This window comes from Dipodomys merriami, unplaced genomic scaffold (genome assembly GCF_024711535.1).
Source record: "Dipodomys merriami isolate MVZ:Mamm:240054 unplaced genomic scaffold, mDipMer1.0.p SCAF_50, whole genome shotgun sequence".
NCBI lineage: Eukaryota > Metazoa > Chordata > Mammalia > Rodentia > Heteromyidae > Dipodomys > Dipodomys merriami.
This window is the reverse complement of record NW_027206069.1, coordinates 8,876,332-8,898,967: the sequence shown is the minus strand read 5'-3', so window position 1 is coordinate 8,898,967 and position 22,636 is coordinate 8,876,332. Positions and strand designations below refer to the sequence as shown.

The 22,636-nt window shown below is 41.8% G+C and overlaps 1 protein-coding gene across 1 annotated transcript in view; it reads left to right on the top strand.

Annotated features, from left to right (window-relative positions):
- The window catches only part of LOC138810500 (golgin subfamily A member 5), a 35,163-nt gene extending 14,528 nt beyond the window's left edge, over nucleotides 1-20,635 (top strand). The window contains exons 6-13 of the mRNA XM_069997695.1: nucleotides 1,548-1,751; nucleotides 4,343-4,513; nucleotides 6,634-6,762; nucleotides 8,656-8,754; nucleotides 12,342-12,567; nucleotides 15,265-15,370; nucleotides 17,565-17,628; nucleotides 20,185-20,635. Coding sequence (XP_069853796.1) covers nucleotides 1,548-1,751; nucleotides 4,343-4,513; nucleotides 6,634-6,762; nucleotides 8,656-8,754; nucleotides 12,342-12,567; nucleotides 15,265-15,370; nucleotides 17,565-17,628; nucleotides 20,185-20,265 — 1,080 coding nt within the window. The 3' untranslated portion in view covers nucleotides 20,266-20,635. The remainder of the gene's footprint in view (nucleotides 1-1,547; nucleotides 1,752-4,342; nucleotides 4,514-6,633; nucleotides 6,763-8,655; nucleotides 8,755-12,341; nucleotides 12,568-15,264; nucleotides 15,371-17,564; nucleotides 17,629-20,184) is intronic.
- Nucleotides 20,636-22,636: the final 2,001 nt, after the last annotated feature.

Genomic DNA, 22,636 nt, shown 5'->3' with positions numbered 1-22,636 from the left:
ATACTTCAGATGAACAAAATTATATATGATTATCTTTAGGTTATATATATATATAAAAGGAATTTCACTGGACTTGGGTCCCTCCCCTCAGATATCTTAGTATGAGTATGCAAATACTCCAAAATTAAAAGCTCCAGAATCTGAAACATTCTGGTGCCAGGTGTTTTAAGCTTGTACTATCTCAACATTTCAATAGTAAGAATTATTAATGAGATTTTTTTTTTTAAATGATGACTTTTTTTTGGTATTGCGACTTGAAGGACCTGGCCTTCTTTTCTTTTTTCTCTTTTTTCTTTTTCTTTTTTTGCCAGTTTTGGGGCTTGAACTCAGGGCCTGGGCTCTGTCCCTGAGCCTCTGTGGGTTCGAAGCTAGGGCTCTACCACTTGAGCCATAGCACTACTTCTGGCCTTTATGTTTATGTGGTACTGAGGAATCAAACCCAGGGCTTCATGCATGCTAGGCAGGTATTCTACCACAGAGCCACGTTCCCAGCCCCCTGGCCTTCTTGATTTGCTTTTTTTTGTTGTTCTTTTGTTTTTTTGTTTTTGGGTCCGGTCGTGGGGCTTGAACTCTGGGCCTCGGCACTATCCCTCAGCTCTTCAGCTCAAGGCTAGCGCTCTACCACCTGAGCCACAGCGCCACTTCTGGCTTTTTTTCTTTTTGCTTATATGGTGCTGAGGAATCGAACCCAGGGCCTCAGGCATGCAAGGCAAGCGCTCTATCACTGAGCCACCTTCCCAGCCCTTGATTTGCTTTTTTGCTCAAGGTTGGCTTCCATCTTTTTTCTGGTTAACTGAAGAGGAAAGTCTCATGGACTTTTCTGGTTAGGCTGGCTTTGAACCGTGATCCTCATCTCTCAGCCTCTTGAATAGGTAGGATTACAGGCAGGAGCCAGCTTGCACATTGATTTTTTTTTTTTTTTTTTGTCAGTCATGGGCCCAAACTCTGGGCCTGGGCACGGTCCTTCAGCTCTTCAGCTCAAGACTAGCACTCTACCACTTGAGCCAAAGTGCCACTTCTGACTTTTTCTACTTATGTGGTGCTGAGGAATCAAACCCAGGGCCTTATGCATGCAAGGCAAATACTCTACCACTGAGCCATCTTCCCAGCCCCACATTGATTCTTTAAAACATGATAAACTTTGTACTTTAGAACACATTTTAATTCAGTCAATAAATTTTCTTCAGGGAATACTTGCTTTATATTTAGTTTTCATAAAATCTACGGAACAAGCCGGGCACTGGTGGCTCATGCCTATAATCCTAGCTACTAAGAAGGCTGAGTTATGAGGATCACGATTCAAAGCCAGCCTGGACAGGAAAGTCCATGAGACTCTTATCTCCAACTAACCACCAGAAAACCGAAGTGGTACTGTGGTTCAAATGGTAGAGCACTGGCCTTGAGCTGAAGAGCTGAGGGACAGCCCCCAGGCCCAGAATTCAAGCCCCATGACCAACCAAAAAAAAGTTGGTTTTTGGATCTAATAATTAATCCCAATGTAAATACTAAATAACATAAGATTTGCTGTTAATACTTACATTTCACAGAGTGAGTTTGCTGCACGCCTTAATAAAATGGAAGTGGAACGTCAGAATTTGGCAGAAGCAGTTACTGTGGCAGAAAGAAAATACTCTGATGAGAAGAAGAAAGTTGATGAGCTACAGCAGCAAGTGAAGCTTCATAAATCGAACCTGGAGTCTTCTAAGCAGGAATTAGTTGACTATAAGCAAAAAGCTACTAGAATACTCCAGGTAAGAAGGACATGGTCACTTTTGAAGGTTCAGATGTGCTGAATAACTGAGAGAACACTTTGTTGTTTTTTTTTTTTTTTTGACAGTTGTGGGGCTTGAACTCTGGGCCTGGGTGCTGTCCTTCATCTCTTCAGCTCAAAACTAGCACTCTGCCTCTTGAGCCATAGCTCTACTTCCTGTTTTTTGGTGGTTTATATGAGATAAGAGTCTCATAGACTTTTCTGCCCGGGCTGGGTTTGAACCATGATTCTTAGATCTCAGCCTCCTGAGTAGCAAGGATTACAGGTGTGAGCCACCAGTGCCCGGCAAGATAATACTTTCTGTAGCTACCAAACATAATTGCCAAACACAAATTATTAGAAATTTTATAAAAAGGACAAAATGTGTTTTGGTTCTACCACTTTAAAAAAGTTATTCTTAGCCAGGGGCCAGTGGCTCAACCCTGTAATCCTCGCTACTCAGGAGGCTGAGATCTGAGGATTGAGGTTCAAAGACAGCCCTGTCAGAGACTCTTTTTTTTTTTTTTTGGTTGGTCGTGGGACTTAAACTCTGGGCTTGGGCTCTGTCTCTGCGCTCTTCAACTCAAGGCAAGCTCTCTACCGCTTGAGCCACAGCACAACTTCGGTTTTCGAGTGGTTTTTATTGGAGATAAGAGTCTCGTGGACTTTCCTGCCCGGGCTGGCTTTGAACTGATCCTCAGATCTCAGCCTCCAGAGTAGGTAGGATTACAGGCATGATCCACCGACGCCCGGCTGGCAGAGACTCTTAGCTCCAGTTAACTCCCAAAAAAATAAAGTGGCACTGTAGCTCAAGTGGTAGAGCACTGGCCTTGAACTGAGCTGAAGGACAGCGCCCAAGCCCAGAGTTCAATACCCAGGACTGACAAAAAAAGAAAAAAAAGTTCTTCTTCCACTGCCTAACTCAGCTCTTCTGAGTATTAGGTACTATCAGGCTGGTTTGTCCTGGCTTATTCTCTGTTGAAATTTTCAAAGCAATTTATCTAGGTGTCAACCAACTCTTTTCCTTCTCTTAGCTCTCTTTGATGTAGTGACCTTAACTCTGTTTTGCTAAAAAACAAAAAAGGATTGCAGTCACCCAGTGCCATCCTCAACTTCTCATTCCTTTGCTTCTCATACCAAAGAAAACATATGCTTTCTTCCTTTTTTCTAGGAAATCTTTTCTGCCTGTGCATTGAACATTAGCTTTATAGTGCTGCCAGATAAACTCTCCTAACATGTATCTCTGGTCATATCAATGCCCTGTCCATCTTTCTACCTTTTGGTAATTTGTTTTTAGGCTAGAAGAAAGCCTGATGTCTGGGGCCCTTATAAATTGGCCCAAACATACTACCTAATCTATATCTCATAGTACTTTGCTGTGCTGTGACGTTTTTTGCTTGACCCTTCGTCTCTCCATTCTTTTTTTTTTTTTTTTTTGCCAGTCCTGGGGCTTGAACTTTGGGCCTGGTTGCCTCTTCTTTTTGAGCTTCTTTTTGCTCAAGGCTGGTGCTCTACCACAGCGCCACTTCTGGCTCTTTTTTTTTTTTTTGGTCAGTAGTGGGGCTTGAACTCTAGGCCTGGGTGCTATCCCTCAGCTCTTCAGCTCAAGGCAAGTGCTCCACCACTTGAGCCACAGCGACACTTCCACTTTTAGCTCTTTTAAGAAGTTTGAGATAAGAGTCTCACAGACTTTCTTGCCTGGGCTGGCTTTGAAGTGTGTTCCTCAGATCTCAGCCTCCTAAGTAGCTAGCATTATAGGTATAAGCTACCAGTGCCCAGCACTCTCTATACTTAAAAAAAAAAAAAAAAAAAACAGCCATGGGGCTGGGAAGGTAGCTCAGTGGTAGAGCGCTTGCCTTGCATGCATGAGGCCCTGAGTTCGATTCCTTAGCACCACATAAGCCAAAAAGAAAAAAAAGCTGGAAGTGGCGCTGTGGCTCAAATGGTAGAGCGCTAGCCTTGAGCTGAAGAGCTGAGGGACAGCGCCCAGGCCCAGAGTTCAGGCTCCACGACCGGACCCAAAAAAAACCCAAAAAAACAAAAACAAACAAAAAAAAAACAGCCATGGCTCAAAGCCAGCATAAATACTGTCTTTCAAATGAAGCCTTTTTATCCCCAAAAGTAGTTTTTCTTGCTCAGGACTCTACAGTAATCTGACTATATCCTCTCAATATTTCAGTTTATTGCCTTCTGTATATTTGTAATTTCCCTTTTAGTTTATGAAGCAGGGGTTATGATCTGGAGTAAGAAATGTCTTTATTATATAGAATACTTATGAGAACTCTTAAATAGGAACCTAATCAGAGCACTTAAGTCTAAGAGCATTATTCATCAGATATCTATTGTATTTTCATCCTTATGGTGTTAATAATCTGTAGATTTGCTAGAATGTTTCCATAGTGGGTTAGTTTCTATAGGGGGATGACATTCAATATTCAAGCTAGCTGGGGGGGGGGGGTAATATCACAATGGTATTGCATGCTTAGCATGCATAAGGTCCTCAGTTTGATCCCTAACTTAACCAGAAAAGTACACAGAAAATATTCAACTTAACTCTGCTTTGTTTAAACTTACTTCTTTGTTTCATAATAGTCTAAAGAAAAATTGATTAACAGCTTAAAGGAAGGCTCTGGTTTTGAAGGCCTAGAAAGCAGTACTGCTAATAGCATGGAGCTGGAAGAACTTCGGCATGAGAAGGAGATGCAAAAAGAGGAAATACAGAAATTGATGGGCCAGATACAGCAGCTCAGGTCTGAGCTGCAGGTAAGATTATTGTGACTCTGCTTCCCAGCCACTGCCCCTCACCTGTCAGCTTGATTTCTAATAGGTTCTGTATTAGTTGTGGGGAAGGACATTATTGAAATAATATGTTCAACTGCTTCTGAAATATTTGTCACTATTTAGAAGTGAGTCTATAGCAGTAGGTTCCTTGTTCATTGGCTGACTTATTATAAAGGATTAAGAATCATAGGTTCATTCATTCAACAAATATTTAATTTGGTAAGTCTGCCTATGCTTAGTTACTATAGGGAGCCAGATAGAATCTGTATTGGTTCAGGACCACACACTCTGATGGTTAGGCACCAATTTGTGTTATTTATACAGCCAGAATGCTTGCAGATATTAGAATGGGCTCAGAGATAGTTTTTTGGGGTTTTTTTGTTTTTTTGGTTTTTTTTTTTTGGTTGGTTGTGGGGCTTGAACTCTGGGTGCTGTCCCTAAGCTCTTCAGCTCAAGGTTAGCACTCTACCACTTGAACCACAGAGACACTTAGAGTTTTTTTGGTGGTTTATTAGCAATAAGAGTCTCACAGATGGGCTGGGAAGGTGGCTCAGTGGTAGAGCGCTTGCCTTGCATGCCAGAGGCCCTGGGTCAATTCCTCAGCATCACATACTCAAAAAGAAAAAAGCTGGAAGTGGCACTGTAGCTCAAGTGGTAGAGCGCTAGACTTGAGCTGAAGAGCTGAGGGACAGCACCCAGGCCCAGAGTTCAGGCCCCACGACCGGACCCAAAACAAACAAACAAAGAGTCTCACAGACTTTCTTGCCTGGGCTGGCTTTTGAACTGTGATCCTCAGATCTCAGCCTTCTGAGTAGCTAGGATTACAAGTATGAGTCTTTATGGATTCAGGATCACGCACTCTGATGGTTAAACACAAATTTGTGTTATTTGTACAACCAGAATGCTTGCAGATGTTAGAATGGGCTTAGGGATAGACTTTTTTTTTTTTTCCGGAAATGGGGCCTGAACTCTGGGCATGGGCGCTGTCCCTCAGCCCTTCATCTTAAGGCTAGCGCTCTACCACTTGAGCCACAATGCCACTTCCAGCATTTTCTGCATATGTGGTGTTGAGAAATCAAACTCAGGGCCTCATGCATGCAAGGCAAGCACTCTACCACTGAACCACCTTTCCAGTCCCAGGGATAGACTTTTAATATAGCTTTATGCGTCATTTTGTAATTTATGGTTTGTATATAATTATAGTATTTAATATAAAAAATTGGCCATTTGGAGCTGGGAAGGTGGCTCAATGGTAGAGCGCTTGCCTTGCATGCCTGAGGCCCTGGATTCAATTCCTCAGCACCACATAAGCAAAAAGAAAAAGCCGGAAGTGGCGCTGTGGCTCAAGTGGTAGAGCACTAGCCTTGAGCTGAAGAGCTGAGGGACAGCGCCCAGGCCCTGAGTTCAGGCCCCACGACCGGACCCAAAAAAAAAAAAAAAAAAGTATTGTCAGTAAGTCTTGAAAGATGGGAAAAGTTAGGATGTAAAGTAATGAGCCTTTTTTTTTTTTTTAACCAGTCCTGGAGCTTGAACTCAGGGCCTGGGCACTGTCCCTGAGCTTCTTTTGCTCAAGGCTGGCGCTCTACCACTTGAGCCACAGCATCACTTTTGGCTTTTTCTGTTTATGTGGTATTGAGGAATTGAACCTAGGGCTTCATATATACTAGGCAAGCACTCTACATCTAAGCCACCTTCCCAGCCCTGTAAGCCTTCTTCTTTTTTTAATCTGCCAGTCTTGGGGCTTGAACTCAGGGCCTGGACACTATCCCTAAGGTTCTTTGGCTCAAGGCTAGTGCTCTACCACTTGAGCTTGAGCTGTGGAGCCACTTCCAGCTTTTCCTCAGTAGTTTATTGGAGATATGAGTCTCACAGACTTTCCTGCCTAGGCTGGCTTTGGACTGCAATTCTCAGATCTCAGTCTCCTGAGTAGGTAGGATTACAGGAATGAGCCACTGGCACCCAACAGGCATGTACTTCTTACAGGTTAGAACTGAAACTGTTACCTTTTGGGATCTGTTGAGTCCAGATCTGTGCATAGTAGTTACTCAGTGTTGAACTGAATGGTTAGCCATTGCTTTCACATATAACATTCTTCTTTTCAGGATTTGGAGGCTCAGCAGGTTAGTGAAGCAGAATCAGCAAGAGAACAGTTACAAGACCTACAAGACCAGATAGCTGGACAGAAAGCATCAAAACAGGAACTGGAGACAGAATTGGACAGAATGAAACAGGTAAGGGATGAGATGGAGGATTCTGTCTTTTAGTTGTCCTTTGAAGAAACTTCCCAGGGAAGTCTATAAAGTGTGAGGTTAGTGGTAATGGTAGATGGGAAGCAGTCCATACTCTGATTTTGTTTAATAGATCAAAAATAGAGGCACAAATGGTGTAGTGACTTATCTAATATAAAGCTAATTAGAGAATAGTGTAAAACTCAGTATTCCTGTCTCAGCCCAGAATTCTTTCTATTACCCTGTGTCTGTATTTAAATCTTCTTGATAAGTTATGTATTTGTATCTGTCTAGAAAACTTTAAAACATACAATGTCAATTGATGGTCATTCTTCTTTATTTCTTTCGTGCTGGTACTAGGACTTGAACTTGGAGCCTAGCACTGTCCCTGTATTTTGCTCAAGGCTGCTACTATACCACTTGAGCCACAGATCCATTCCTTCAGTTGATTTTCCTTTTTTTGCTGGTTCTGGGACTTGAACTCAGGGTCTGAATGCCATCTTTGAGCCTCTTTGTATTCAAGGCTAGCACTCTGTCACTTGAGCCACAGTGCCACTTCCTCTTTTTCTATTTATATGGTATTGAGGAATCAAACCTAGGGCTTCATGTGTGCTAGGCAAGCACTCTAGCACTAAGCCACATTCCCAGCACAGTGCGCATATTTTTTTTCTATCGGTCATGGGGCTTGAACTCTGGGCCTGGCTACTGTCCCTGAGCTCTTCAGCTCTACCACTTGAGTCACAATACCACTTCTGGTTTTCTGGTGGTTAATTGGAGATAAGAGTCTCAGGGACTTTCCTGTCTAGCCTGGCTTTGCACCTCGATCCTCAGATCTCAGTCTCCTGAGTAGGTAGAATTACAGGTGTGAGCCACCGGCACCTGGAAGTGTCCATATTTTTAATGCAGCTTCTGGTCTTGTTTACTTGGTTTATAAATAAACTTCTTCCCATACTTCATTTTGTGTGTGTGTGTTTGCCAGTCTTATCCTTGAACTATTGACCTGGACTCTGTCCCGAAGGTTTTTTACTCAAGGCTAGTGCTCTACTGCTTGAACCACACTCTAGTCCTGGCTTTTTTTGGTGGTTTAATAGAGCAGGGCACTGGTGGCTCACGCCTAAATCCTAACTGCTCAAAAGGCTGAGATCTGAAGATCGCAGGTCAAAGCCAGCCCGGGCAGGAAAGTCCATGAGACTCCTGCCCACACTGGCTTTGAACTTCAGTCCTCAGATCTTAGCCTCTTGAGTAGGTAGGATTACAGATGTGATCTACATGCACCTAGCTTTAAATTTGCTCTTAACCAATTAAAACCATAGTCATTTTTAAATTTTATTTTTATAAACAGCATATTGCTAAGAATACCAGTCTTCATATGTAGCGAGTATTTTCCCAATTTTTTTTTGGGGGGGGGGTCTGGTCATGGGGCCTGAACTCTGGGCCTGGGCACTGTCCCTCAGCTCTTCAGTTCAAGGCTAGTGCTCTACCACTTGAGCCACAGTGCCACTTCCGGCTTTTTCTTTGTGCTTATGTGGTGCTGAGGAATCAAACCCAGGGCCTCAGGCATGCAAGGCAAGCACTCTACCACTGAGCCACCTTGAGCCCCTATTTTCCCAATTTATCATTATTATTAATAATCTTAATATATACCCGAGAATTTCTTCTCACTGCTGCAAGCTAAAAATACCTTGTGTTGATTTATCCTGTTCACAAATATCTCTAGGCCTGTGTCACCACACCATGCTAAAGTTTTACCTTTTCCTCAGATCTCCTCATTTATTCATTCAGAGAACAGCATACTGGCTGAGTGACAAGTACTGGCGAGTACTATTCAAGGTACTAGACATGGTTCAGGGAGAATACACTTGATTTAGCATTCTTTATTCATGCCTCATTTTGTAGGAATTCCACTATATGGAAGATGATCTGTATCGAACCAAGAACACATTGCAAAGCAGAATCAAAGATCGAGAAGAAGAAATTCAAAAACTTAGGAACCAGGTAGGAATCAAGATGTACAATTTGGAAGAATATATTGTAGTAAAACATTTTTTTTAGCATGTATATTCTCCTTTTCTTGCTCTTATAACTCCTTTCACTTTCCTCCACCTGGTACTGGGGATTGAGCCCAGGGCTTCTTGTGCACACTTTTCCTCCCCCAATACCAAGGCTTGAACTTAGGGCCTTGTGCTTGCTGGTCTGACACTGTACTGCCGGAGCCATACCTCCAACCCAGCTTTTTGCTGGCTATTTTAGAGATGTTTTCTAGCAGACTTTTCTGTATAGGCTGATTTTGAACCACAGTCCTCTGGATCTCAGTCTCCTCAAATAGCTAGGATTATAGGCATGAACCATCAGTACCTGACTTAAGCATCATTCATTTTTTAAAGCTACAATAAGGTGTGTGTGTGTGTGTGTGTGTGTGTGTGTGTGTGTGTGTGTGTGTGTGTGTGTGTGTGTCCGTCTGTCTGTCCCCAGTCCTGGGGCTTGAGCTCAGGGCCTGGGCTCTGTCCCTGAGCCTCTCTGTGCTCAAGGCTAGTGCTTTACTACTTGAGCCATAGTACCACTTCCAGCTTTTTTCTTTTAATGTGGTACTGAGGAATCAAACCCAGGGCTTCATGCATGCTAGGCAAGTATTCTACCACTAAGCTACATTCCCAGCCCCAAGACGTTATATTTTTATGAGTTCCAGTTATTTTCAGTCTGGCATAGAATTTTTTTCCTTTTTTTTTCCTTTTTTTGGGGGGGCGGGGGGGTCGTTCATGAGATCTGAACATTGGGCCTGGGTGCTGTCCCTCAGCTCTTCAGCTCAAGGAAAGCACTCTACCACTGAGCCACCCCCAGCCCTGGTACAGAATTTTAATCTACTGCCATGTGAACATACATTTGCTCTGTGCTATGGCTTGCCTCTGCATATAAGTGATTTACCTATTGCCAGTCACCCAGAGTGTCATAGCTTCTGACTTCATGTGATTGTACCAGTATCCAACAGTACTCTTTTCCCCAAGAACAGTCTAATGATTGGTAAAGTCTATTAATGGCTTACAGGATGCCAGTAAGTCACAAGTTCTTTTTCTAACTCTGAAATTGTAAATCTTACAGAAAAATAATAATGCCCCTGTACTTTGGACCCAGGTTTATCACCGCCATTATCATTAACTAATGAATTCTTGCTTTCACCTACCTATGATCATTCATTGTCTTCTCTCTTTTTTTTTTTGGGTCTGGTAGTGGGGCCTGAACTCTGGGCTTGGGCACTGTCCCTCAGCTCTTCAGCTCAAGGCTAGCGTTCTTACCACTTGAGCCACAGCGCCACTTCTGGCTTTTTTCTTTTTGCTTATGTGGTGCTGAGGAATCGAACCCAGGGCCTCAGGCATGCAAGGCAAGTGCTCTGCCACTGAGCCACCTTCCCAGCCCCTGTCTACTCTCTTTCTTGATGAATTGATTTAATATATAGAATTCATTAATCATTTAAATAATTTACATAAAAGATTATTATTATTCATTGTTTAGTTAGCTAATTTTTAATTTGAACCATAAAAGCTGATGCACTTAAGGTTTTAATGTTCTCAAACTTTTGACTAGTTGTCCATTATGTAAAAAAAATTAATATTTGGGATATGTTCACTTAAATGTTCATCTTTCCCACCTGTCTTCATTTTGCAAAGTGCTTAAAAAATGGTATGTGACTTGCCAGCAGGTCAAAGAAATGAAAACAAAAAGGAAAAAAAGAAAAACCACTGCTACTTTAATCCATAGGTAACATTAATACTTATTGAGTAGCTATGATATCTAAAATAATACGGGTTTTTTTTTTTTGTTTAGTTTTAGTTTTGGTGCTGGGTTGAATCCAGGTGTATATGCTCTGCCTCTGACCCATAACCAAGCCTTGTGTTGTTTTAGTTAATCAAGGACTAGCCATAAAAGTGTGGATTAACCAGTAAAGGATTTGTATTAAAGATTTTTCATCTAATTAGAACTGAGAATAACCCTTTGTTTTATTAAAGGAAATTCACATCGTAGGGAAAACCTCACAAAGAAGCTAAGAGTTCTCCTGAGTGAATAAAGAAAAATTTGTACTTATCATGTTATTTTTAGGCCACCTGGGAGGACAGTTATTTTGTTAAAAAAAATAAGTTGCCAGTTTTGAATATCTTTTAAAACTTATTTTATGGGTGCTGGTGGCTCACACCTAGAATTCTAGCTACTCAGGAGGCTGAGATCTGAGGATCACAGTTTGAAGCCAGCCCCTGCAGGAAAGTTTATGAGATTCCTTATCTTCAATTAACCACTAGAAAATTGGAAGTGACACTGTAGTTCAAGTGGTAGAGTGTTAGCTCTGAGCAGAAGAGCTCAGGGGATAGCATCCAGGGCCAGAGTTCAAGCCCCACGACCAACCAAAAAAAACAAACAAACTTATTTTATGAGAATAAATAAACATGAGGAAACATGCACCTTAATTATCCCTAGTTAAGAGTTATAAAATTAAGAAAAGCTAATTTGTGATAATACCTAGGAGGTTAATTACCCCTTTTGTAATATAGGATATATAAAACCATAGAAAAAATGATACATTGAGATTCATCAAAACTAAGGTTTTCTGCAATCAAAAGACATCAAGTCTTAGTGGCTTAGTGGTAGACTGCTTGCCTAGCATGTATGAAGCCCTGGGTTTGATTCCTGAGTACCACATACACAGGAAAAGGTGTAAGTGGCTCAAGTGGTAGGTAGAACACTAGTCTTGAGCAAAAGAAGCCCAGGGACATCGCCCAGGCCCTGAGTTCAAGCCCCACAACCAACCAAAAAAAAAATACATCACATATGGGCTTGTGTGGTAGAATGCTTACCTAGCTTGTGCAAGACCTCTAGGGTTCAGTCTCCAGTACTATACAAACACACATGCACACACACACATCAGTGGAAAAAATGAAAAGTCTCAGACTGGGAAAGAAAATGTATTATCTCCTATGTCACATTGTATTTTGAACTCAAAATCCTGCCTCAGTTGGACTCATAAATATGACCCACAATGCCCAGTCCTCTACTATATATTTTTTGTAACCATATAATATGTATAATATATATAATATATAGAAATATAATATATAGATTTGTAACCATAATAAGAATTACTATTAATAATAAAAGGATACACAACCTTTTTTGTTGTTGTTGTTGGTCATGGGTCTTGAACTCTGGATCTGGGCACTGGCTCTCAGCTCTTCAGCTCAAGGGTTGTGCTCTACCACTTGAGCCACAGCACCACTTCCAGTTTTCTAGTAGTTAATTGGAGATAAGAGTCTCCTGCCTGGGCTGGCTTTGAACTGTGATCCTCAAATCTCAGCCTCTTGAGTAGCTAGGATTACAGGCGTGAGCCACTGGCACCCGGCTCTATTACATTTTTTAAGTGATTTGTGGTCCACTGTTAACAATTTGAAAATCTCTTTGTAGAAATGATTCTGAAAGAATCATTAGTAAGAGTTTTGTAAAAATTTGCTAATATCACAATTTGCTGAGGAAAATATATAATGTGAGTACAAGATAGCTTTCATTTTATGTAATTGTTTTGTGAACATTTTGTCCTTCAGCTTACCAATAAAACTTTAAGCAACAGCAGTCAATCTGAGCTAGAAAGTCGACTCCATCAGCTAACAGAGACCCTCATTCAGAAGCAGACCATGCTTGAGAGTCTGAGCACAGAAAAGAACTCCCTGGTCTTTCAACTGGAGCGCCTTGAACAGCAGATGCACTCTGCCTCCGCAAGCACTAGCAACGGCTCCTCCATCAACATGTCTGCAATTGACAATGGGGAAGGTAACCAAAGAGGGACACAGCAATGAAGCAGGCTTTTGACATATTGCTGAAACTTCATCTGGTAAAGATGTGAGACCCGGGCCATGGATAGTTAGTACATGACCGATTCAGACCTCACAGGTGTTGGACCTGAGTGTGGAGCAGAATTTCCTTTAATGACCTCCTATGAATAATTATGAGTACTGAAGCTAATGCATAATTTACAGACTTATCCATGCTCTATAACTTTGATAGAGAAATCTGTAGAATCCCAAAATGCATATTCAAAAAGTGTTTTATTATAAACATCAACAGATCCAATTTTTTTTTTGTCTTAGAGCTTCAGAAAGTCCTTATCAAATCTCTCAGTACTCTGAAGATTTCTTTAAAATTAAAAAATTAGCTGGGCGCTGGTGGCTCGCACCTATAATCCTAGCTACACAGGAGGCTGAGACCTGAGGATCGTGGTTTGAAGCCAGTCTGGGCAGGAAAGTCTGTCAGACTCTTACCTCCAATTAATCACATAAAAAGCCAGACATGGCAGTGTGGCTCAAGTAGAAGAATATTAGCCTTGAGCAAAAGGACCTCAATGACAGCACCCAGACCCAGAGTTCAAGCCCCAGGACTGGCACAAAAAACTGAAAGTGGCACTGTGACTCAAAGTGGTAGAGTGCTAGCTTTGAGCAAAGAGCTCAGGGACAGCATCTTGGCCACGGTTCAAGCCCCAGGACCACCCCCCCCCAAAAAAAAAAAAAAAGCTAGAAGATGTCAGGTATGGAGATGAAACTGTAAGCAATATAGTCAAGGAAAATGGAACCTTACTAAAGTTCCAAGGAAAGTAAAAAAAAAAAAAAAAGGCCTACAGGAATATAGGAAAAACCTTCTAGGCTGCAAAAGAGCAGGTGCAAAGCCCCAAGACAAATGTGTTCTAGGATGATTCAGGAATATCAAGGAGGCTAGTTCAGCTGGATGGGTCTGGGGAGGCAAGAGTAGTGGAAGGTGAATTCAGAGATCTTGAGGTGTTTGTGCAGACCTTTGTAAGGACTGTACTCTGAATGAGGTCGGAAGCCACTGAAGGTCATGAGAAGGGAAACTGATCTGACTTGCTATTTTTCAGGATGCCACTGCCGCTATGTCAACAATAGATTTGGTGTGGTGATGTGGTTCAGTGGTAGAGTGCTTGCCTAGCATGCAAGAGGCTTGGGTTAAATCCCTGCATTACTGTAATAACAATAATAGACTTCAGAGGACTAGGAGCAGAGACAAGGAGATGGGGAGGCCGCCATTGCATTAACTCATAGTGGGAATTGGGGGTTGAAGGAAGGATTGATTTTAAAGGTCAGATGATAGAATTTACTAGCAGATTGGATGTGAAGTTTGAAAGCATAAAGAAGGATTTGGAAGCCAAGTGCTGGTAACTCATGCCTGTAATCCTAGCTACTCTGGAGGCTGAGATCTGAGGATTGCAGTTCAAAGCCATCCCAGGCAGGAAAGTTTGTGAGACTCTTAGCTCCAATTAATTAAGAGAAAACTGGAAGTGACGCTGTGGCTCAAAGTGGTGGAGTGCTAGCCTTGAGCAAAAGAACTCAGGAACAGCACCCAGGTTCCAAGTTCAAGTCCCATGACTGACCAAAAAAAAAGGGGATTTAGACAATGTTGTCACAGAATAGGACAAGGAAGTACAAGGACAGGAAGGCTGCCAGTGAGTGAAAACCCAGAATCATAATACTAGATGAGCCGTAATCTAAGTGTGAGTTGTCCATTGTGCAGGAGAATGAAGTATGTATTCATTGTGGGAGCTGAGCCTCAATCCTGTTGGCACGGTAACAAAGGTTGTTAGTGTCAACTTCCACCAACACTAGGTATTTGCAATTGTAGTACATTTTTCTACACTAGAAATAGTTTTCATTTTATGATTTTTTTTTTCTGGTTGTGGGGCTTGAACTCAGAGCCTGGCCATTGTCCCTGAGCTCTTTGCTCAAGGCTAGCACCATACCATTTTGAGCTACAGCTCCACTTCCAGTTTTTGAGTGGTTAATTTGAGAGAAGAATCATTCTGCCCAGGCTGTCTTTGAACTGTGATCCTCAGCTCTCAGCCTCCTGAGAATCTAGGATTGCAGGCATGAGCCACCAGCACCCAGCTGATTATTTTTTTGTCAGTCATGGGTCTTGAACTCTGGGCCTGGGTGCTGTCGCTCAACTCTTCAGCTCAAGGCTAGTGCCCTACTACTTGATCCACAGCACTATTTCTGGTTTTCCCAGGCTGGCTTTGAGCCGTGATCCTTAGATGTCAGCCTCCTGAGTAGCTAGGATTACAGGTGTGAGCCGCTGGTGCCTGGCTGATCTTTTACTTTTTGTGAAAATGGAAATATATAAATACCTCAGTAATCAAATTAAATTAGCTTTATGGTTTCATGTCCTTTGGTATAATGCTTACAAAGTTGGCCTTGATAATTCCTTCCACATGTAATAATATATTTTCAGTTCTAACTTCCTTTTTAAATTTTTTTTATTGTAAAAATGTTGTACAGAGGGGTTACAGTTACATGAGTAGGGTAATGAGTACATTTCATAGCTAGCATTGTTACCTCCTCTTTTATTTTCCCCCTACCATCAATTCCCTCCCTACCTCCCCAACTCCTCCTGCCCCCCTCAGTTCTAACTTTCTTAGAAAGTTGATTTAGTTGTCAGTACATTGATCTTTTTCTTATTTAATAGGGACACGGCTGCGAAATGTTCCTGTTCTTTTTAATGACACGGAAACTAATCTGGCAGGAATGTATGGAAAAGTTCGCAAAGCTGCTAGTTCCATTGACCAATTTAGGTAAGCAGTGCTGGTCAGAGTGAGTGATGAGCCGTAACTATTTTTATAACCGCTTCCCATTGGCAGAGCTGATGTTTGCAAGGACATACAACTCACTTCATTTGTGATTTTCACTGCCATGAAATCGCTTCAAGAGGTCTACCAGTGCTTATGCTTTATCAAAGATAATGGATGCTAACTACTTCTCTTCTTCCTACAATTAAAACAAAAAACAAAATCCTCACTGAATCTCGTTGAGACTGCAGTCCCAGCACTTGGGTAGCTGAGGCGGGAGGATCAGTTGAGCTTAGGAGCTCAAGATCAGCCTGAGAAACCGCAAGATACCATAATTATTAAAAAAAAAAAAAATGTTAGTCTTGAGGCTTGAACACAGGACCTAAGCACTGTCCCTGAACTCTTTTTGCTCAAGGCTAGTGCTCTACCACTTTGAGCCATAATACCACTTGGTTTTCTGGGGGTTAATTGGAGATGAGAATCTCATGGACTTTCCTGCCTGGGATGGCTTCAAACCATGATCTTCAGATCTCAGCCTTCTGAGTAGCTAGGATTACAGGCATACAGACATGAGCCACCAGGTCCGGCAAGATTCCATAATTTAAAAAAATTTTTTTCATTGAGAAATTCTCTATCTCATATAGATGTGTTCATTGAAAGTCTTATCCCAGTAGCTTATCATGTGATTAGAAGAAAAGATGCTGCTATATATAACTGAACAGCACTCATTTTAATGTATAATATATAGAATTTATACTATTAACTTTCTAGTCTTATTGGGGGGGCCGCAGGTAGTCATGGTAGTCATGGGAGGTTTGAACTAAGGGCCTTGTATGCTTTTGTTTTTTTTCATATAGAGTCTCACATTGTTTCCTCAGGCAAACCTTACACGACGATCCTCCTACCTGTGCCTCCTGCATAGCTGGAATTACAAGCATGTGCTACCATTGCCAGAAACATATTGCTTTGATAAATTTCATGTGTAAATAACATACTATATACCATTTTTCTCTTAGTGTTTATAATTAAAACAGTTTTAATGAATTTTACATAATACAGTAATGTTTTCCTACCCTTCTGTGCTGGAATAGCACTAAGATTCATGAAGCCACAGGACTAGGATGCTTCCAAATGAAGCTCATGAATCTCAGCTACAAATCATTTGCATCGTGTGTATAGCGTCTTGTGTAGTACATTGTGCTGATGGCAGTAAGCAGAGCAGTGCATGAGTAGGGAGCATGTTTCGAGATCATAGCTCTGGGTGTCACACTGCTTTTGTATTTGTCTGCACAAGTATTTGCTTGGGTAGCTGTGTCCTCTTGGAAGCAAGTATTCACACAAAAGCATCCACATTGACTTTACAAGTTAATGCCAACCACACTGTTTTTTCATTCTTAGGTTTCATCTTTTCTGTAACTTCTTTAATTGTTAAAACAAAATTTATTTAGACAGGGTCCGGGTTTATCTCCTATAATTGTGACCACAGAATTAAGAGAAATGCCTTGCCAAGTGCTGGTAGCTCACACCTGTAATCCTACCTACTCAGGAGGCTGAGAACTGAGGATCACAGTTCAAACCCAGCCCGGGCAGGAAAGTCCATTTTTTTTTTTTTTTTTGGGTCCAGTCATGGGGCCTGAACTCTGGGCCTGGGTGCTGTCCCTCAGCTCTTCAGCTCAAGGCTAGCACTCTACCACTTGAGCCACAGTACCACTTCCAGCTTTTTTTTTCTTTTTGCTTATGTGGTGCTGAGGAATTGAACCCAGGGCCTCATGCATGCAAGGCAAGTGCTCTACCACTGAGGCACCTTCCCAGCCCCTGACCATGAGACTCTTATCTCGAATAAACGACTCAGAAAACCAGAAGTGGCTGTGGCTTAAGTGGTAGAGTGCTCGCCTTGAGCTGAAGAGCTGAGGGACAGTGCACAGGCCCAGAGTTCAAGCCCCACGACTGACAAAAAAAAAGAGAGAGAGAGAAATGCCCTATGCTTAAAGTTTAACAGCCCAAATAATGATAACACTGTTTACTGTGATCTTTCTGCATAGTTATTTTAAGTAATCATTTACAGTCTACTATAAAAAAAAATCATTCCTCTTTGGTAACCACATAGTTTAAATGAGTGACATTTTTAAAAACACTAGATAGTAACAAGGGAAGATTTGTTTTGAGTGTAATTCCTCTCTCTTCCCCACCCATTTGCCAGTATTCGTCTGGGAATTTTTCTCCGAAGATACCCCATAGCACGAGTGTTTGTAATTATATATATGGTAAGTAGACTTGTTCAAAATACTGCTGCATCTGATTTTAGCTTTTCTCTCTTTCTCTCTCTGTCTCTGTCTCTCTCTCTCTCTCTCTCCCTTTCTTTTTTTTGGTGCCAATCCTGGGGCTTGAACTCAGGGCCTGGGTGCTGTCCCGGAGCTTCTTTTGCTCACAGCTAACACTCCACCACTTGAGCCACAGTTCCACTTTCAGCTTTTTCTATTTATGTGGTACTGAGGAATCGAACTCAGGACTTCATGCATGCTAGGCAAGCACTCTACCACTAAGCCACATTCTCAGCCCCTTTAGCTAGTTTTTTGTTGTTTTTTGTTGCTTGAACTCTGGGCATGGGTGCTATCCCTGAGGTCTTCAGCTACACAAGCACTCTACACTTGAGCCACAGCACCACTTCTGGTTTTCTGGTGGTTAATTGGAGATAAGAGTCTCATAGACTTTCCTGCCCGGGCTGGCTTTGCACCTCGAACCTCAGATCTCAGCCTCTTGAGTAGCTAGGTGTGAGCTACCAGTGCCTGGCCTCTTTAGCTAGTCTTTAAGACTGCTATTCTTACTGTTTTTAGCAGTCAAATTTGAAAGAGGATAGAATGTTCATGTAAAGGTAAAGAAGTTTCTTCCTACCACTGTGACATAAGGTTTTTTTGAAAATCACGAGTATTGAACTGTAAGGATATGGCTCTTCTTTTTTATTTTTATTTTTTGCCAGTCCTGGGGCTTAAACTGAGGGCCTGGGCACTGCTCCTGAGCTTCTTTTGCTTAAGGCTAGCACTCTACCACTTGAGCTACAGTACCATTTCTGGCTTTTTCTGTTTATGTGGTAGAGGAATCAAACCCAGGGCTTTATTCACGCAGTCTATCACTAAGCCATACTCCAAGCCTGATAAGACTCTTATTGAGTTTATAACACAATAATTATAAATGCAATTACACTATAACATAATAAATTACATGTATTTTTCAAGATTGTTCAGTTTTTTTTACTTTTAGTTCAAAGCCAGCTTGGATAGGAAAGTCCATGAGACTCTGATCTCCAATAAAAACCACTAGAAACCCAGAAATGGCGCTGTGGCTCAAGAGATGGAGCACTTGCCTTGAGCTGAAGAGTGCAGGGACAGTACCCAGGCCCCCAGAGTTCAAGCCCCACAACCGACAAAAAAAAAAAGGTTCCCATGGCTAATGACCCAGATTATTCTGGTTTTCTCCCATGTTTGAAACCTCTTTCCATGTTCCTGTCCTGGATCCTCCTCATGATTTATGATGTTGTGGCATATAGATTTCACTACTGGACTTCTCTCATCTCCTTATCAACTGTAGATGACCTCCTCTACAAATACGACTCTAAATAACAAATTTGTAATCATTGACAGTAAACCCAGGACCTCTTGTCTCCTGCAGAGGCTATTTACCAGTGAACTATATTAGATCAAATACAGCTAGGCCAAAGTAAATAATAATCCCCCTGAAACTGTCTTGTCTGACCATCCTTCCTAAATTATCACTTCTCATTTTTTTCCCACTAATTACAAATGCTGATTTCAGTTCTAACCCTCCAAAAAAAATTTTTTAAAGAGGGTAAAATTCATAATTGACCATATTTCCTTAAAATAGATTGTAAGTTCATTACATCTGGAATATAAATTGTTTTAAGGCTTTTCCTACAAATAAAATTAGCCTTAGTGCAGTTTGTTACCTCCAATGATAAAAATACAATACTAAACAAATCTCTATATTGACATACAGTTGCTTTAGTTACTTTCATATTTTGCTTTAGTTTCTTAAGGCATTTCAGTGATGCTTTGTGATTTGTGTTCTTCTAGGTTCCTTAGCAAAAACAGTTGAAGAAGTTTAGGCATTGTTCTGTGTGTCCTGTGCCTAAAAAGCACCCTCCCTCCCCCATGCATATACCATGTGCTGTGTGGGTCTGCAGAGTGGTTGGGTTGGATTTAGTGGGGCTGTTCCTTCAGGAGAAACAGAAACCTGCTTGAAATTTCTCTGTGATCCACTAGAGGGAAGAATTACTCCACTAAAAAAGTTTCTATAACTGGAGGATGGGGAGAACAAAATAAAGAATGGGTCAGAAAGAATTCAGACCAGGGACTGAGTTCTTAGGCCGGTGTCGGCAGTGACAGGTACAGACCGGGGAGGTCTGGGTGATGGGCCTTCTCAGTGTTGCAGCATCACCCTGGGGGGTACCAATACCACACCCCACTCCTGTTGAGAATACTTTCCATCTCTTCTTCACCAGAGCCTGTCTACATGCCCTCAAATACCACAAAGCCTTGCAGCCAACTCCCGTCTGTAGGGATTCTAATCAAGGCACCATATTATTTGTAAAGCATACACTGAGCATTCTGGAGCTATAGCAACTCCTTACACTGAGCTTACTTCATTGTTCATTTGTCCCTTCACCATCCAGTAAACATGGACTGAGCCCCACCTATATTTCAGATCTGAGACAAGACATGTTTCCTACCCTCTGAGACTGCAAGCAGGGCTTTTGGTAAAGACAGATTTACTGGTAATCCATGAATTGTCTTTCCTTTCTTTAGGCTTTGCTGCACCTTTGGGTCATGATTGTCCTATTGACTTACACACCAGAAATGCACCATGACCAACCATATGGCAGATGAACTGAGCCAGACTGAATGAGTGGTTGTCTTTTCTGGACCTGGGGTTGGCACAGAGGCCAGGTGCCTAAACTGCTGAGAACGGTGTCCAAAATGATTTTACCACTACAGCTTTTAACTTTTTTTTAAGTTATTATACAAGTGCTCTGCTACCTAGATCTTCCTCTTATTTCCTTCAAATGGTAAGAGTTTCTAAAACACAACAATTTAACAAGCTTGACTCTGAGTCCAGCAGTCCTGAAATATACAGAGAGATCCTGGGGTGTTCACCTCTGTAAAGACCTTCCTGAATTTTAAGTGACACTGATTATGGGTTGTAATCAGGGAAACGAATTGTATTTAGTGATAAAAATAAAAAGATTCTTTTTTGATACTTCAGTTTGCTTTGTATTTTCATATTTAACTTTGCAAATAGAGATTTAATTTTCACATGTTAAAGGCCTGATTGGTGTAAATATTTTTATAAGTACATAAATAAAATTTATTATATATGTTTATCTTTTAATGCTTTTTCATCCCCATTAAGCAAGACTTTTCCAGAAGGTCTTTTGTGAGAGGGGCAGTGCTTGGAGGCCAACAGTGTTTTGTGGCAGTCCTCATTCCCCTACAACCCCTTGTGGTCTCCCCTGGTTTCTGTCACATACATGCCGTCACATTCCTGTGACAGAATTCCCTGCTTCTCTTCTCCAGCCTGTACCTGCTCATGGCAGCCATGGCCACTACTTGTAGAACTTAGGACTACAACACAGAGTTATTACAGCCTTATCCTTTGAAAAGATGTTTTCAGTTAGTCCAGTGCAACCCCCTGTTTTGCCTTCCTTTTCATTTTTGCACCTAGATTCTTAAGTTGTTCTGTCACTTGGGTCCTGGTGGTCTCTTCATAGGTAATACCATATATATACATTGGCTCCCTATGAAGAGGAGATGGGGTGCCGATGACTCATGCCTGTAATCCTAGCTACTCAGGAGGCTGAGATCTGAGGATCTCAGTGGAAAGCCAGCCCAGGCAGGAAAGTCTGTGAGACTCTTACTCCAATAAACCACCAGAAAACAGGAAGTGGCGTTGTAGCTCAAGTGGTAGAGCGCTGCCTTGAGCTGAAGAGCTGAGGGACAGCCCGCCCAGGCCCAGAGTTCAAGCCCTTCAACCGACCCCCCCCCCCAAAAAAAAAATCTGTAGAATTACTTTAATGGAGCTGGGCACCAGTGGCTCACGCCTGTAATCCTAGCTACTCAGGAGGCTGAAATCTGAGGATCTCAGTTCAAAGCCAGCCTGGGCAGGAAAGTCTGTGAGACTCTTATCTCCAATAAGCCACTAGAAAACCTGAAGTGGTGCTGTGGCTCAAACGGTAGAATGCTAGCCTTGAGCTGAAGAGCACAGGATAGCGCCCAAGCCCAGAGTTCAAGCCCCAGGACCACCAAAAAAAAAGATGAGATGGTTTTGATGCAGTACTTAAGTACCTAGCTGAAAACCTGACAGTTTCTGTTTGTTTTTGTTTTTGTTTTTTGATGGTCATGGGGCTTGAACACAGGACCTGCGCACTGTCCCTCAGCTCTTCAGCTCTTCAGCTCAAGGCAAGCACTCTACCACTTGAGCCACAGCACCACTTCCAGTTTTCTGATGGTTTATTGGAGATAAGAGTCTCATGGATATTCATGCCCAGACTGGCTTTGAACTGTGATCCTCATATCTCAGCCTCCCGAGTTGCCAGGATTACAGGCATGAGCCACCAGTGCCCGTCCAGTTTGTTTTTTTTATAGATTAACTTTTTTTTTTTTTTTTTTGGTTGTGGGGCTTGAACTCTGGGCCTGGGTGCTGTCCCCTCAGCTCTTCAGCTCAAGGCTAATGCTCTACCACTGGAGCCAAGGCGCCACTTCTGGCTTTTTTTGCTTATGTGGTGCTGAGTAATCGAACCCAGGGCCTCATGCATGCAAGGCGAGCACTCTACCACTGAGCCACCTTCCCAGCCCCGGTTTCTGTTTTTAATGATGTTGCCATCATGACTTTAATCAACATATAAGACATACAAAACTTTTTAAAATTTTAGTATATTCTAGGATGTGTATGTTCTTATTTCTCCTAATCAGATAAAGTTGTAAAGGTCATATTGAGTATGTTTAGACTTTTTGCACTTGATATGAGTGAGAGAGTCAGAAAGTTCCAAATGATACAAAAATAAATATTAGTAAATTGATGTAGAGATACACTCTTAAGTCTATATAGGGTTTGCGGTGATTCACTTCTTAGCTCACCATAGTCTGAGCTATGAAGTCAGATCTGATCTCTAGCAGGATAAAGTAAGACTTTAGACTTGTTAGTGTACTTTAAAGATTTTTTTTCTCTCCTAATTTGGAAACCTTTCTGGAAAATGATTTG